This window comes from Astatotilapia calliptera, chromosome 23 (assembly GCF_964374335.1).
Source record: "Astatotilapia calliptera chromosome 23, fAstCal68.1, whole genome shotgun sequence".
NCBI classification, from domain to species: domain Eukaryota; kingdom Metazoa; phylum Chordata; class Actinopteri; order Cichliformes; family Cichlidae; genus Astatotilapia; species Astatotilapia calliptera.
Genome location: NC_137443.1, coordinates 1,913,552 through 1,926,355, shown reverse-complemented (window position 1 = coordinate 1,926,355; position 12,804 = coordinate 1,913,552). Strand labels below are relative to the sequence as shown.

Sequence of the window (12,804 nt, the reverse complement as noted above, 5' to 3'; positions counted from 1 at the left end):
TTCCCCTTCTTGCCACTTATTGTCCAATATTTGTCCAGTTTCCTCCGTTTTTTCTTCCTCCTTAAAAAACAAAACAAAACAAAAAGCATGCTGCTCACCATGCTGAGATATGCAACGTTTTTAGGAATCACCTTGTTGGTACCTAGTCCAGTCTGAGTCCAGATATCCGTCAAACTGTGTGAGCTTAGACATTTTTCACAAGTTCCCCTAAAACAAATAGAACAAATTGCGTTTTTGTGGCAGACTGTTAGTAACAAAGTGGCTAAAAATGAGGGTCTGGAAACTTGGAAGAAAAATACAAGGATTGGACAGCCCGTCCATTCACTGTATACTCCATCACAGACATTTCCTGGTAGAACATTTTAGTGTGATATGTGTGCATGCGATGGGTTCTGTTTTATAAGGGACTCTCATTATCCTAAAATGAGGATAACTACAGACAAGAAGGTAATAGCTTAATTTTAAGACTCAAGAAGTTTATTGACATTTGCTCTGGTGTTACTCAGCCTGAAACGAAATACGGTTTCTCACCAGCCTCTACAGTGCAATAAGCAATACAGTTTAAAAAGACCAAGTTTAAAAAAAGAGCAGTAATGAATTGCAACAATAGTTATGGATAAATAAATAGCATCAAATCTAAGTTCTAAAACAAACTCCATTCACATTCGTTCGGGCAGAAAAACCCTTTAAGGGCCTCAATTTAAAACTTTTTAACGACGTTTTTCTGTCCACCACATTTTTTATAAATGTTTTAATTCTACTTGGACTCTACTGCAGCACATATTAATCAACCTGAATGTTTGCGACACCTGCCACAACATTCAGCTTTGTGAAAACAATGTATTAACATATCGTGTCCAGCAGATGGTGCTATTAACACAAAGATGTTTTATTTTTGCGTTTGGCACTTTTTATCCCAAGTACATGATGTCGCTCATCACGTTCACCAGGACGAAAATGGATTCAATAATCGAGTAGCCTAAGCTTAAGTCAATAACGTTTCTATTAAATTAAACGTTTTTTTCCTCTTTGAGAAAAAGCTCAACTTCCGAATTATTTCTGGTTCGTATCTTTCTGTTTCTCTTCTACTTCATATGCGGTAAACACGGGGAACTTCCCAGTATATTAACAGTATTAATGAGGATATTTTTACAAAGCTAGTGGTAGCCTGTTTTCGTGTTCTTGTGAACCTGTTTTTAGACCGAAAGCTACAAGCAGCTTACATTAAGCATCAAAGTGCGTATAATTTGTTGTCTACGTGACTTTCTGCCATATTATCTGCAGAGAGATAAACCTCACAGACACGTTTTAGTTAAAGAAAAACTGTATAAGTTTTAAATGAGTTATTACTGTTGGTTGGTCAGTTTAAATATATATTTATATATCTTTAAAAAAGTAAAAAACTTTATTCCTTCTTCTTTTTGTAGAAACACACAGCAGACAGTTGCCTCTCTAACTACTGTACAAAACCCCAAAGGAAATAAAGTGAAGCGAAGACTGTGAGGGGTCCCACGGTGCACCACTAACAGTTTTCACGAGGTCCCAACAGTGTCCGAGTTACACTGCGCGCTCTGCTGACGCAACCACGTCACAGCGGTTCATAGCGATGGCGGACCGCAGTGTCCCCAGACTTGCCCAGGGAGGGACCGAGCAAAGTCACTGAGCCACTTTCACCGGCTCCAGTAACCTGTCGCCCGACCACCTGTTAAAGGGAGGCCACTGTTGTTGTTCTCGTTGTCTCTCCCATGAAATAGTATGTGGGACGGGATCTGCAGGGAGTGCGCAGACCGGGACGAGCCAGAAGTGGAGTGAGCAGGAGCGCAGTGTGCCGCGCTGACGCGCCGCATGTTGAGCCAGCAAGTTGACTGATAAAATAAAAGTCGCGTCGACGGGGAAGGGGACAGCCGCGCTCGGATTTAACAGCGCTTTGAGGAGGACTCTTGTTCCGGCAAAATGAAATTCGCGGAGCATCTTTCGTCCCATATCACTCCAGAGTGGAGGAAACAGTATCTTCAGTATGAGGTAAAGCAGAATTTATGTTTTTTAAAAATGAATTTAAGGTGGGAACGGACGCTGACCAAAACGAACCTGCTTTCATAGAGCTTCAGGAAACTGGAAGAAAAGAGTCGCGATTAACTAAGAGAAAATGTAAAGTGTTTTAAGTTTGATTTATTTTTTCCAGTTTCAGTAAAGCCTGCTCCTGAGGGCAATAAACGACGGGAAAGATAAGGGATGCCTATTGTTTATGGAGGGGAAATTGACTGCGGTTGTTAAGAGCCATGGGGAGCATTCAGCGTTTGTTATTGCTGTTTGTTGATTTTAACACATATGAAAATAAACATAAAAACTCTGTTTGATTAAAAAAACAAAACATTTTTTTCATACTGTGGAAAAAATTAAAGTTATTATTATTTTCTTTATTTTAACAATTATGGAGAGCTTCACACAAAACAAAAAACTGAAGATTGTCTTTGTGTTTATTTTTCACATTTCTTTGCAAAACAACCCAATTTTCAACATTTCTTTTTGTTCGGTCACATCATTTTTTATCATCATGTTAACTGATGGTGCATTGTTAAAAAATAATAATAAAAGACGCTCTTTGTCCAAAGACCCCCCCCCCCCCCCCCAAAAAAAAATAAAAAATAAAAAAATCACCTCCTTAATTAAATTATTAACATTTATTTTCATCACTCTAACTAAAGACAAAGGTTATATCTCTTCCACCAATTGAGTGCAATGTGTTCCAAAAATTTCACATTTCTAACGAGTCAAAAATATAAGAAAGCATATTTTTTTGCAAGACTTTGAGACTAAAATGATGTTTATTATCATTTTTCTCAGTCAACCGGGAATAGCTGTCTGTGAATCAGCCTGCAGGGCTTCGTCTAACCTGTCTGGTTTTGATATCTGTTGATTTAGAGCAACATCTTTGTGTGCACACATGCTTTTTTGTTGTTGAGTGTTGTACACTACTTGAAGAGTATTTTAATTTCACACCCCACTTCTTGCTGGCTCTACAGTGAGAGCTTTAGTGCAGACATGCATTGACAGGACAGACTGCTCACTTCCATTTGACTCTATGAATTATAGACAAAGACCCCGTTCTCTTCACCCTCAGCAGCCCAGACTCAACAGAAGCTCAGTGCGCCGGTTTTATTTTGGTATCCTGCCCTGAATGATGATGTTAAGCTGGTCTGTTGGTACAGCAGACATTTGGATCTCTTGCTCTTGACAACATGATATGCTGTCATTGTTGTGCAATGAAAACATCTTTGGACACTATAATTAAAAGGAAAGAAAAAATGAATAGGCATAGCTGGGAAACCTGGGAAAATTTATTTAAAAATTAAAAAATGGTGATTAACATGCATGCGAGTGCAGTATGTTGTCTTTGTATGTACAGACTGAAGCACACTGAAGCCCAGGGACAGATGCATGGCCATACCAGCCATTTTACACCTCCAGTATTCAGTGCAGCACTCGCTGACCTGAGATGGATGATATATTTTCTCTGTGATTAGTGTTGGTTTTATGGTTGCTCTTTTCTGGGACATAATCTTGAATTTGACATTTAAGTTGATAATATTAATGCACTTAAGGAAGAGCTATTATTAAAGCCAGCTGAGTTCTATAATATGTCCTTTTTTCTTTATTGTATTCAGTGATCGACTCTTATCGTCTCTGCATGTGATCCAGAAATTAGACATGAGAACTGAAAGGCGAATGACGAATCCTTTAAAACACAGCTGTGATTGATCACTGATGACTGACTCGTGTAGCCGGGAGTTAGTATTTACATTTTTTAACCATTTAAAATAAACAGTCTTTACAAACATGTTCTCGTCACATATGTAAGCTCCTATTTTTAAATGATGTAGGAGAGTTGCTCTCCTGTGTCTGCACTTCATACTCTTGCTCCGATCTGAATCATATATAGTTTGTTGACCGAGAATGTGTTCGTGTATTTATGTCATCGTGGGAGTCTTCAGTCTTTGTGCGACCTCTGTGACCACACACTGAGTGGGCGGGGTGGGAGAGGACTCACACCTATAGATGACGGACACTTCATTAGAAGAATTGGATTTTCCTCTGAAACGAGTCGGCAGATAGGGCCAAACATGAAGCTAAACTGAACTCGGTCGACTTCAGAGAAGTGAGTCACTTAGATGAAGCAGAAATGAATTTTTTTATTCTGGGAGATGCAAAAGCTTTGATATGCTGCTGTGATGCAACCCAAGCTGCATCACTTCGTGGGCTGTTGTTTTGGTGAAGCCGTCGCACACAGATGCGACTGTTGCATTGTAGTAATGACACGCTGACATCATTCCTGCAGCATCGTTTTCATGTAGAAGCCGCGACACTTCTGCTCATTCTGTCAGTCTCATCCAAACTGACTGTGGTTTGAAGTTATGTTCTTGGCTTTGTGTGCTGGTTGAACTCATTAACCTGCTGCACAGTTTTCACTTTTAAAGAGCGCCCTTTAGTGTGGAAAACTGTGGCGCCCATTTAGATTGGTCAGCCGGTTTCTATGCAGATGAAAAGGATGCAGCAAAGTGGCTGTTCCAGCATATAGAGGCTCTAGTTAGTAACGCACCTCATTCAAATGTGGAAGCATTGACAAGCCAATTGAGCGATTGGGCAATTAGGTGTTTGCTTTATCCTGTAAGACTGCAGTTATAAACCTGTATGCTAAACAGCTGTTTGATATGGAGGTGTGTATGTCCTGCCAACCCCAGATTTATGCCAAACTGCAGCCTGATAAGATTTTTCCCTTTAAATGTGATGCAACATGATGAAATCTTACAACAACAGGTACAATTTAGTGAGTTTTTCAAACGTGAATATATTAGCGCAGGTAAGATGTAGACTGTAAGTAACAATTGTGTTTGGCAGCTGTATTGAGCAGCACAGTTATGAGAACAGATGAAGGACAGTGATTCAGGTGTGTGCGTGTATGTGTGTGGGCGAGAGAACAAGGACACTTTTGCATTTAGCTCAGCAGCCTAATCACTCATGTAAGCTTAGATGAGGAGGAGGAGGAGAGTGCACGCAGAGACTCACATTTACAATTCAAACGAGCAAAGTGTTGCAGAATAACAGGGATGTGTGTGATTTCAGTGACTGTTCAAAGGTCAAGTCTTGCCTTTCTGTAATTAATCTGAGTGATTTAAAGGTCTAAACAAGCGCAGCGAGCTTTGTGTCGTTGTAGCCATTACAGAAACGTAACTGTACCCTGTTCAGTGAAAGTATGATTTATCAGCACTGCGCAACAATTTGAACATTATGTATACAACAGGCATGGCATGGCAACTGCTGAGAGGCCCCATCTCTATACCTCCCTCCTTCCTTGCATCCTCACCTCATCGTTCCTCCCCCACTGGGAGGACATCTGGTCCCCGACCAGACCTGCCCTCTGCTCCCCTCCTCCCCTCCCTTTATCCTCTCCTCCCATGTTCGCTTTACATGCAGGCATCCACTCAGACGCTGAGCTGCAGATTGAAGTGATCCATAGATCCCTTCAGACTAATAATGTACGCTTCGCACTTCCTCAAGCACGATCTCAAGCATCACAGAGCAATGATTTGGCCAAATATTTTGGCTAGTGTCCTCTCAACATGATTCAGCATTTAAAGGATTGAAGTCCACACACAGTATTCACTAACATGGATACTCTGCTATAGAGGTCTAGTTTCAATAGTGACATAAATCTGGTGTGGGCCATGCATCCATCCATGCATCCATCCATGCATCCATCCATGCATCCATGCATCCACGCATGCATCCATCCATGCATCCATCCATGCATCCTCTTCCATCCATGCATGAATCCATTGATCCTCTTCCACTTATCCAGTGCAGGGTCATGGGGGTGGGTGGCTGGAGCCCATCTCAGATGTGAGTATGCCACATCGTCATGTTAATGTTTAGTAATTCTAACTGATGGCCCTGAAAGCTTTGGCTTAGTTATTGTCTACAGGTTTCACCAATGATTACTGCAAATTTATCTCCGTCCCAAGACACCCTGCCCCCCTTTCCCGTCACAGCCATCGCCATGGCAATGCCTCCACCTTAATGAACTCCCCCTCCATCTGAATCTGTACTTCTACTTCCCACCTATCACTTGACCATATCAGCTGCTAACTGTTAGTTATTAACTGGACATCAGCGAGCTGTGTGTGAGTCCACAGTTGGTCCCTTTGTGATTTTAATCAGACAAAATGGGGCGAATGCTGCATAACGAAATGTTTACCTCCAGGATTAGGCTCCAGAGCTGCAGTCTCACTGCATATAATTCACAGAGGAACTTAGTATCAAGTATCAACAGTCCAGGCTTCAGCTAATGCACTGGATTTCTGAGTGGTTTACACACACACACACACACACACACACACACACACACACACACACACACACACACACACACACACACACACACACTCAGGAGTCCTCACAGTCCTCTCTGTCTCTCCCATGTTGACCCCAGACAGAGATGATAATGACAGCACATATATTGGCACCTATGTTTTAACTGAAACATGAAATTTGGTGCAAAGCTCAGATTTTACTTCACAATTAATTTAAAGAAAAGTCCAAAATTATAATTTCCTTTTTTCCTCTTATTCTGGAGCAGTTTGGTTACAAAGATGTCCTTATTGTGAAAAAAGTTATGAGGAAATGTCCAAACGAGCCAGCATGCAGTCGTCTGTTTCCATTATCTTCACGATCAGTCTCACTGAAAAGAAGCGACCCCGTTTAACCACAGCTGCTATCTCTGCTTTGTATCTGCCAGTTTGTCTCTCAGCTTTTGTCAATCTGCTATTCCTTTAATTATTTATTTCATAAATTGTCACATTATAATATAGTCATAGGGCAATTATGTTTTATGCTACCACTGTCTCTCTGTGAATTGCCTCTTTGTTGTGTATGGGGTTTGCTTGATTATCCCAGTATCTGTATAGTCGGGGCTAATTTGCTCCAAATTGGGTCTTGGGCCCAGCTTCTGCCCTCCGGTGGGCTCAATACCTGCAGAAGGGGCCATAGCTTTTAGTGCTATGTGGATCAGGTGCCAGTCAGGAGCAGAGGTCCTGGCATCCAATTCCCAGTTGACAAGTTTGGCCACAGGGACGTGGAATGTCACCTCTCTGGTTGGGAATGAGCCCAAGTTAGTGGGTGAGGCTCAGATATACTGACTAGATCTAGTTAGGCTCACCTAAGAGCACTGCTTTCGTTCTGTAATGAGTCTCTTTGATGGGCTAAAGGGAGATCAATATACGTGCTAGTGAGAATAAGCATCAGTAAGTCTTGTTGAGTGCAGCGAGGGCTTCAGAAAGGGTAAATGTGAAAGGCTACGAATGATTTGAATGGTTTTGTGCAGGTTTTGCATGTTCAGAAGAGAGCATGGTGGTCACAGGACGCACAGACCTCTGTGATAGTGCGTGGGTTTCTTCTGAACCCTTGGATAAAAGGTGCTACCTGTGCTCTGTCCACCGAGTCATTCTTTTGTATTCATCCGTCTTTCAAGAAAACTTTTCCTGGAGCCGGGCTGGACTATGTGAGAGGCAGTGGGCAGGGTGGGGCATACTCATATCCCTTTGGTTCGGGGTTTGTATGTGTTTTTATGTTTTCATGTATAATCACATGATTTCACAGTGCTCAGTGTACCAAACACAATGATGTAGTAACAAGCGGGCGTTTTAAAATGAAGCTTATGCTGTGCAGACTTTGTCTATAATGTTAACAGCTGCCTGGTCTTTACTGTAATTTAGTTAATAGCTCTTGAAGTCCTTTTTAAGGTCCTTCTCTGTATGCAGATGTTTCTAACAATTTTCTGGCACCTTATGGTTTATTCTAATCACCCCATTTATCTACTGTAAACACACCTTTACAACTGATGGGATTTTAGATAATGAGCTAATTCAAGCAATTAGCTGTTTATCATCCCATCTAAATCAAACCACAGTCACTTTGCACATGTGCAGCCCTCTCTGTGAAATCACAGGCTCTGTGAAATTGTGAATGTCTTTTGCTCAAAGCCGCTTTTTGTTTTTGTTGTTTGCAGACACTCATATTTGTTTTCTCTTCTTCCTCATCAGGCATTCAAGGATATGCTATATGCTGCCCAGGACCAAGCTCCATCTATAGAAGGTAAGGAAGCTGCTTATGTGGATAAAGAAATCCAGACACACAGACAGAGGAAAACACACTCCCAGACACACACTTATGTACCCCCTTTTTGGGCATCACCAGAATAACAGCCCTGCTAAAAATAGGTGTAAATCACAGCTAACACGCTGCCACTCACTTCAGTCTGTGACTTAACTTTAAGCTAACCTGCTTAAAGTAATAAACACATGCAAAGAGAAGAGGGCTGAGGAGTAAATGAAGCATTTTTACTGTTTGTTTTATGTTCATGTAATGTAAACAGAGAGCGTTCAAACACCCTAAAAATCCTAAGCAACGATGGTTAACAAGGAAGACCAGAACCGAGAAGGCCAGCGGCACTCAGTGCACCAAATAGCAGGAAGGCTGCCAGCTATAATTACTCTTTGGCCTCAGAGTGTGTGTGTAGTGTGGGAAAGAATGTAAACCATTTGTTTTTATTTTAGACACCAGTTTGTGGCGTAAACAACTTTCTTCAGTTGCAGGGTTTGGGTGTACCTAATGATGTGACATGAAACACTTGTGAGAGCTGTGGTTATTAAACTGTGGGGCGAGCCCCGCTGGTGGATCGCTGAGCCAATTCAGGTGGGACAACGAGGTGAAAAACGTGGAAGGAAAACTCAGATTTTCATTTGGGGAACATCCGAGTTTTATGATGCGGCTGAAGTAGATTCAGGGTTTGGGTGCAGCTCGCGCGCTCGGGATAAGACGCAAGCCCGTGTAGGGATTTTTTCTTTTTCAGTGTTTTGCTGTGTTCCTGCTGAGTGGGTTTGGTGTGGATGTGAGTTTGACTATCTGTGAATGACAAAGATGTAACAGGCGCTGAGACTGCAATGATGAGAGCGCTCCATCTCTGTCAGCATCAGACTCAAAAATCAATCTGAGGTATTTGTTGACTTTATTTTTGACTCATTTCTGGACATTTATTATTTATAATATTAATAAGAATTCTATTTAAAACTACATAAAGTAGTTCCTGTGTTTGTGTGAATATTCTTGAATTTAGTGATATTGCCTGCTTGTTAGCAGTCGAGCTCAGACTCTCCCTTTAAGAGCGTCTCCTCGGCTAGGCAGCCTCGATGTGGATGATGAATTATTTCCTGTCTCAGGTCTGAGCTGTACTCATGGGTCACTGCGCTCTGCCTCTGTCAACTTGACGCAAGATAGGTGAGCATGTCTTATGAAAAGCGACGGGCTCGATCGATCAGTTCAAAATCGTATTCTGCCATCAGTGTGACAGAGTTCCCTGCTCGATCACAGCGATTTGTCTTCTCCTCGCTCATTTTTGCAGCGAGCACGTGCAGAGAAAGGAGTGTGATGTGTGCGAGAGTCAAAGTCTGTAGCAGAGTTGTGTTTGCTGGGAAAGCCAGAGAGCCCATAATGAAAATGGCGGCGGAGACAAATGGCATTATTGAGCCCTGAAAAGCACGCTCTCCTGTGGCCGTTGACTTTTCATAACAGAAACAATATTAGGATGTGTTATGAAATAAAAGCTTATCGTAGCACTTTTTCATCACATCTCCTGTACTGAAAACTTTCAGATGTGATTTAGTTCAGACTGGGGCCTGAAGACATCAGAAGAAATAGACCGACTGGACTTTTATAGCTTTTTGTTTTAATGATTTAATATAAAAGCATTTTAAGGCTGTGGTGGCTTTAACACCAGGACCAGATTTCAGTCTTTCCACGTGCACACGAGGAGCGAGAAGTCAACCCACCATCTGCTTTCTTGCTGTCACGTCCATCATGGCAGCGTCACATGTGTGCAGCACACAGACCAGCTGATAGAGATCGTTTGGTTGCTATCACATAATCAGTGATCAGAATACTGAAAATGAGCCAACTATATTTAGCAAGGCCAAATTATGTATTCGTTGCATTTTTAACATCTGAAATAAAGTCTAAATGTGCATGAAACCCAGATACAATTACACCGCTTATTGTAAGTTAAAGTGTGGTGTCCCGTGCTGATGTAGTGCAAGAAAAGTTCTGTAATTTAACTTTATGTTGTTTATATTGGAAATATTTTAAGATTCTCTTCAGTGGTGCAAAAAATAAGAGACAGTATTTTTAGATTGAAGCTGATGTTGTGCTTCTGGTGACTTGGCTCCATATTTTAAACGCTGATGAAATAGTTTCGGTAAGCTTTGCTACATAGATAACACAGTAATGTTACTCATGAGCACTAGCTGCTACCATAATAATAATAATAGAAGGCTAATATTACTGCCTGGTAGTTGCTACGTGTTAAACTCCTAACATTAACTTGTGTGGGGTTAATATTTATAGTAAGTGTCTCAAACTTGACTGTCGTTGACACCGGAGCTCTACTGACCTCCAGAAAGACTTCATCAGTGTTTCGAGTCTTCAGCTGATACTAATATTTACTGTTGCTTAGTATCTGAGCAGCACATTTGTTGACATTCCTTGTGTAGAGTAGCTAACAATGAATTGCAGTCATTGTAATGTCAAGCCCAACATTAAACCTTCATCATTTTAATGTTGGAGGAGGATTTTCCCTGACAGCAGAAACGTTGCTTTTAATTTGTAGCTTATAACTCATCTATAAAGGCCTAGTTAATTAATAATGTTAAATGTAATTACAGCATATAAACTATTTTTCGATGGAGCCTCATCAGAAAGGATTTGGTTTCCTGATGTGCTTCGTTCTGCTTTTCTCTCGCTGTCTCGCTCCCACCTCAGTCTTTATAAAAAGCAGCTTTTTGGTATTCGGCGGGTGAATCCTCGCCTGAGGGAACCAGTTTACTGGGTTATGACTACTTGCTCACCCGCTCTGCTTTCTCACTAGACGCTGTACCTGATAGAGCTGTGTAACATAGACATTGCACTGAACAGACATTTTGAAGCTTCTGTCACGGCCTTTGCATCACTTATCTGTGACAGCACATGACCAGCAAATACGTGGAGTGCTACAGTTTGATGCAGGATTGCGTAGGCTGTGTCACGTGTGGTTAATTTTATTTATTTATCAAACAGAATTCCCTCACTCAGCACTCCTGCTGCAGAGATCCACCAAAGGAATGTGCCACAGAATAATGCACTTTCATTTTCACTCGGTTATCGTTCAGTTCAGCAGGACGGATGTACACTAATTAAAGGATCTTGTTGCAAAATGGCATGCACCAACACATGCGCATTAATGCGTCTCTGATACCGTGACCCTTCACCCCTCGTTAGGGCCTTTGTTCTCGTTCCTTTCATCTCTCATTGGTCCTGGAATAATTGTAATTAAAACAAGTCTGCTCCTGTACGGGGAGACAGAAAAGGGGAACAGCTGGCTGGCTCTCTGGTGCTCCCTGTTCCAGCCATCGCAGTGAGTCGTGCCACGATCTAATTCAATTAGGCTGCTGGTTCTTACAGAGATCTGAGAACAATGGGCCCAGATACTAAACACACAGCTTTATTTCTGCATCATCATCATCATATTCCTGGCCATGATCACATGCCACGGTTGCCTGTAATTTATAACGTGTTACGTTTTCTGCTCCTTACAGTCATTCACTTGTGTTTCATTCACTCACTCATTCATTCACTTACTCCTCCTTTGTGTCCTTCCTCCTGCACTCTCTTAATGGGCAGTCTATTAGTGTGATGGTATCTGTGCAGGGCTCGACTGCAGGGGGGGCTGGATAAACACTGAGAATCTGGCGGGCACCCTTTTACCATCACGAGCACACGTGGGGTCTGATAAAAGGAATGATGTTGCACATTATTGACTTCATAACTCAGGGGAGCAGATTTTTCCTGAACTACAATTTCTGAATGAACAAATGAGACCAAAGACAAGTCAGCTAATTGTTTCTTGTGTTGCACTGCATCCAAAACCATCAACCGCCTTCTGCACTTAAGGTTTCACTTCAGATTTGTTGCTCCGCTGTGATATTCAAACTTCAGGACTTTCCACGTTTTATCCAATGAAATAAAGAGCGTCATGTCGCGGCCTTGTGAAACGGCCTGCACTGTGTCTTTGTGGTGAAATGAACTGCTTTACCTTTATAATGAAAAAAGACGCCTTTTTGTTACTTCTAGCCTGCTGTGCTGAAAGGTAGGGCTGCTCGATTATGGCAAAAATGATAATCACGATTATTTTCACTGAAATTGAGATCTCGATTATTTGATGATATTTATTTAACAATAACAATGTGTTGAATAATGACTTTAAAGATTGTCAAAAAATAATATAAAATAGTGCAAATACTGATAACAGTGCAAATGTTTGCAATATAAGAAACAAATGAAAAATGTAAACATCTGTGTTTAGTGAGCTTTGCAGTGTTGCTCTGTGGTGCAGCTACTACACCGTAGCAAAGTTTACACACTGTGTCTACTTGGTGCACGTCTGACTCCGCCAACCCATAATGTTTCCACACCACTGAAGCTTTTTTACCTCTCTTTTCAACCAACAGCAGTCACTCTCCTCTCCAAATAACTTCTGCTGAGCTTTCCGAGCTTCCCTCGGGTCCTCTTAATCAGCGGTCCCCAACCCCCGGGCCTCGGACCGGTACCGGTCCGTGAGTCGTTTGGTACCGGTCCGTGAGAGTTGAGGCTCAGGTGTGAAATGTGTAGTTTTCAGGGTTTTTATCGGTGTTCAGCGTTATTTTGTTATCGTTTTTATCATTT

The 12,804-nt window shown here is 41.7% G+C and overlaps 1 protein-coding gene across 1 annotated transcript in view; it reads left to right on the top strand.

The window, feature by feature from the left end:
- Nucleotides 1-1,593: 1,593 nt before the first annotated feature.
- xpr1a (xenotropic and polytropic retrovirus receptor 1a) overlaps nucleotides 1,594-12,804 on the top strand; it is a 75,648-nt gene continuing 64,437 nt past the window's right edge. The window contains exons 1-2 of the mRNA XM_026160222.2: nucleotides 1,594-2,022; nucleotides 8,097-8,148. Coding sequence (XP_026016007.1) covers nucleotides 1,954-2,022; nucleotides 8,097-8,148 — 121 coding nt within the window. The 5' untranslated portion in view covers nucleotides 1,594-1,953. The remainder of the gene's footprint in view (nucleotides 2,023-8,096; nucleotides 8,149-12,804) is intronic.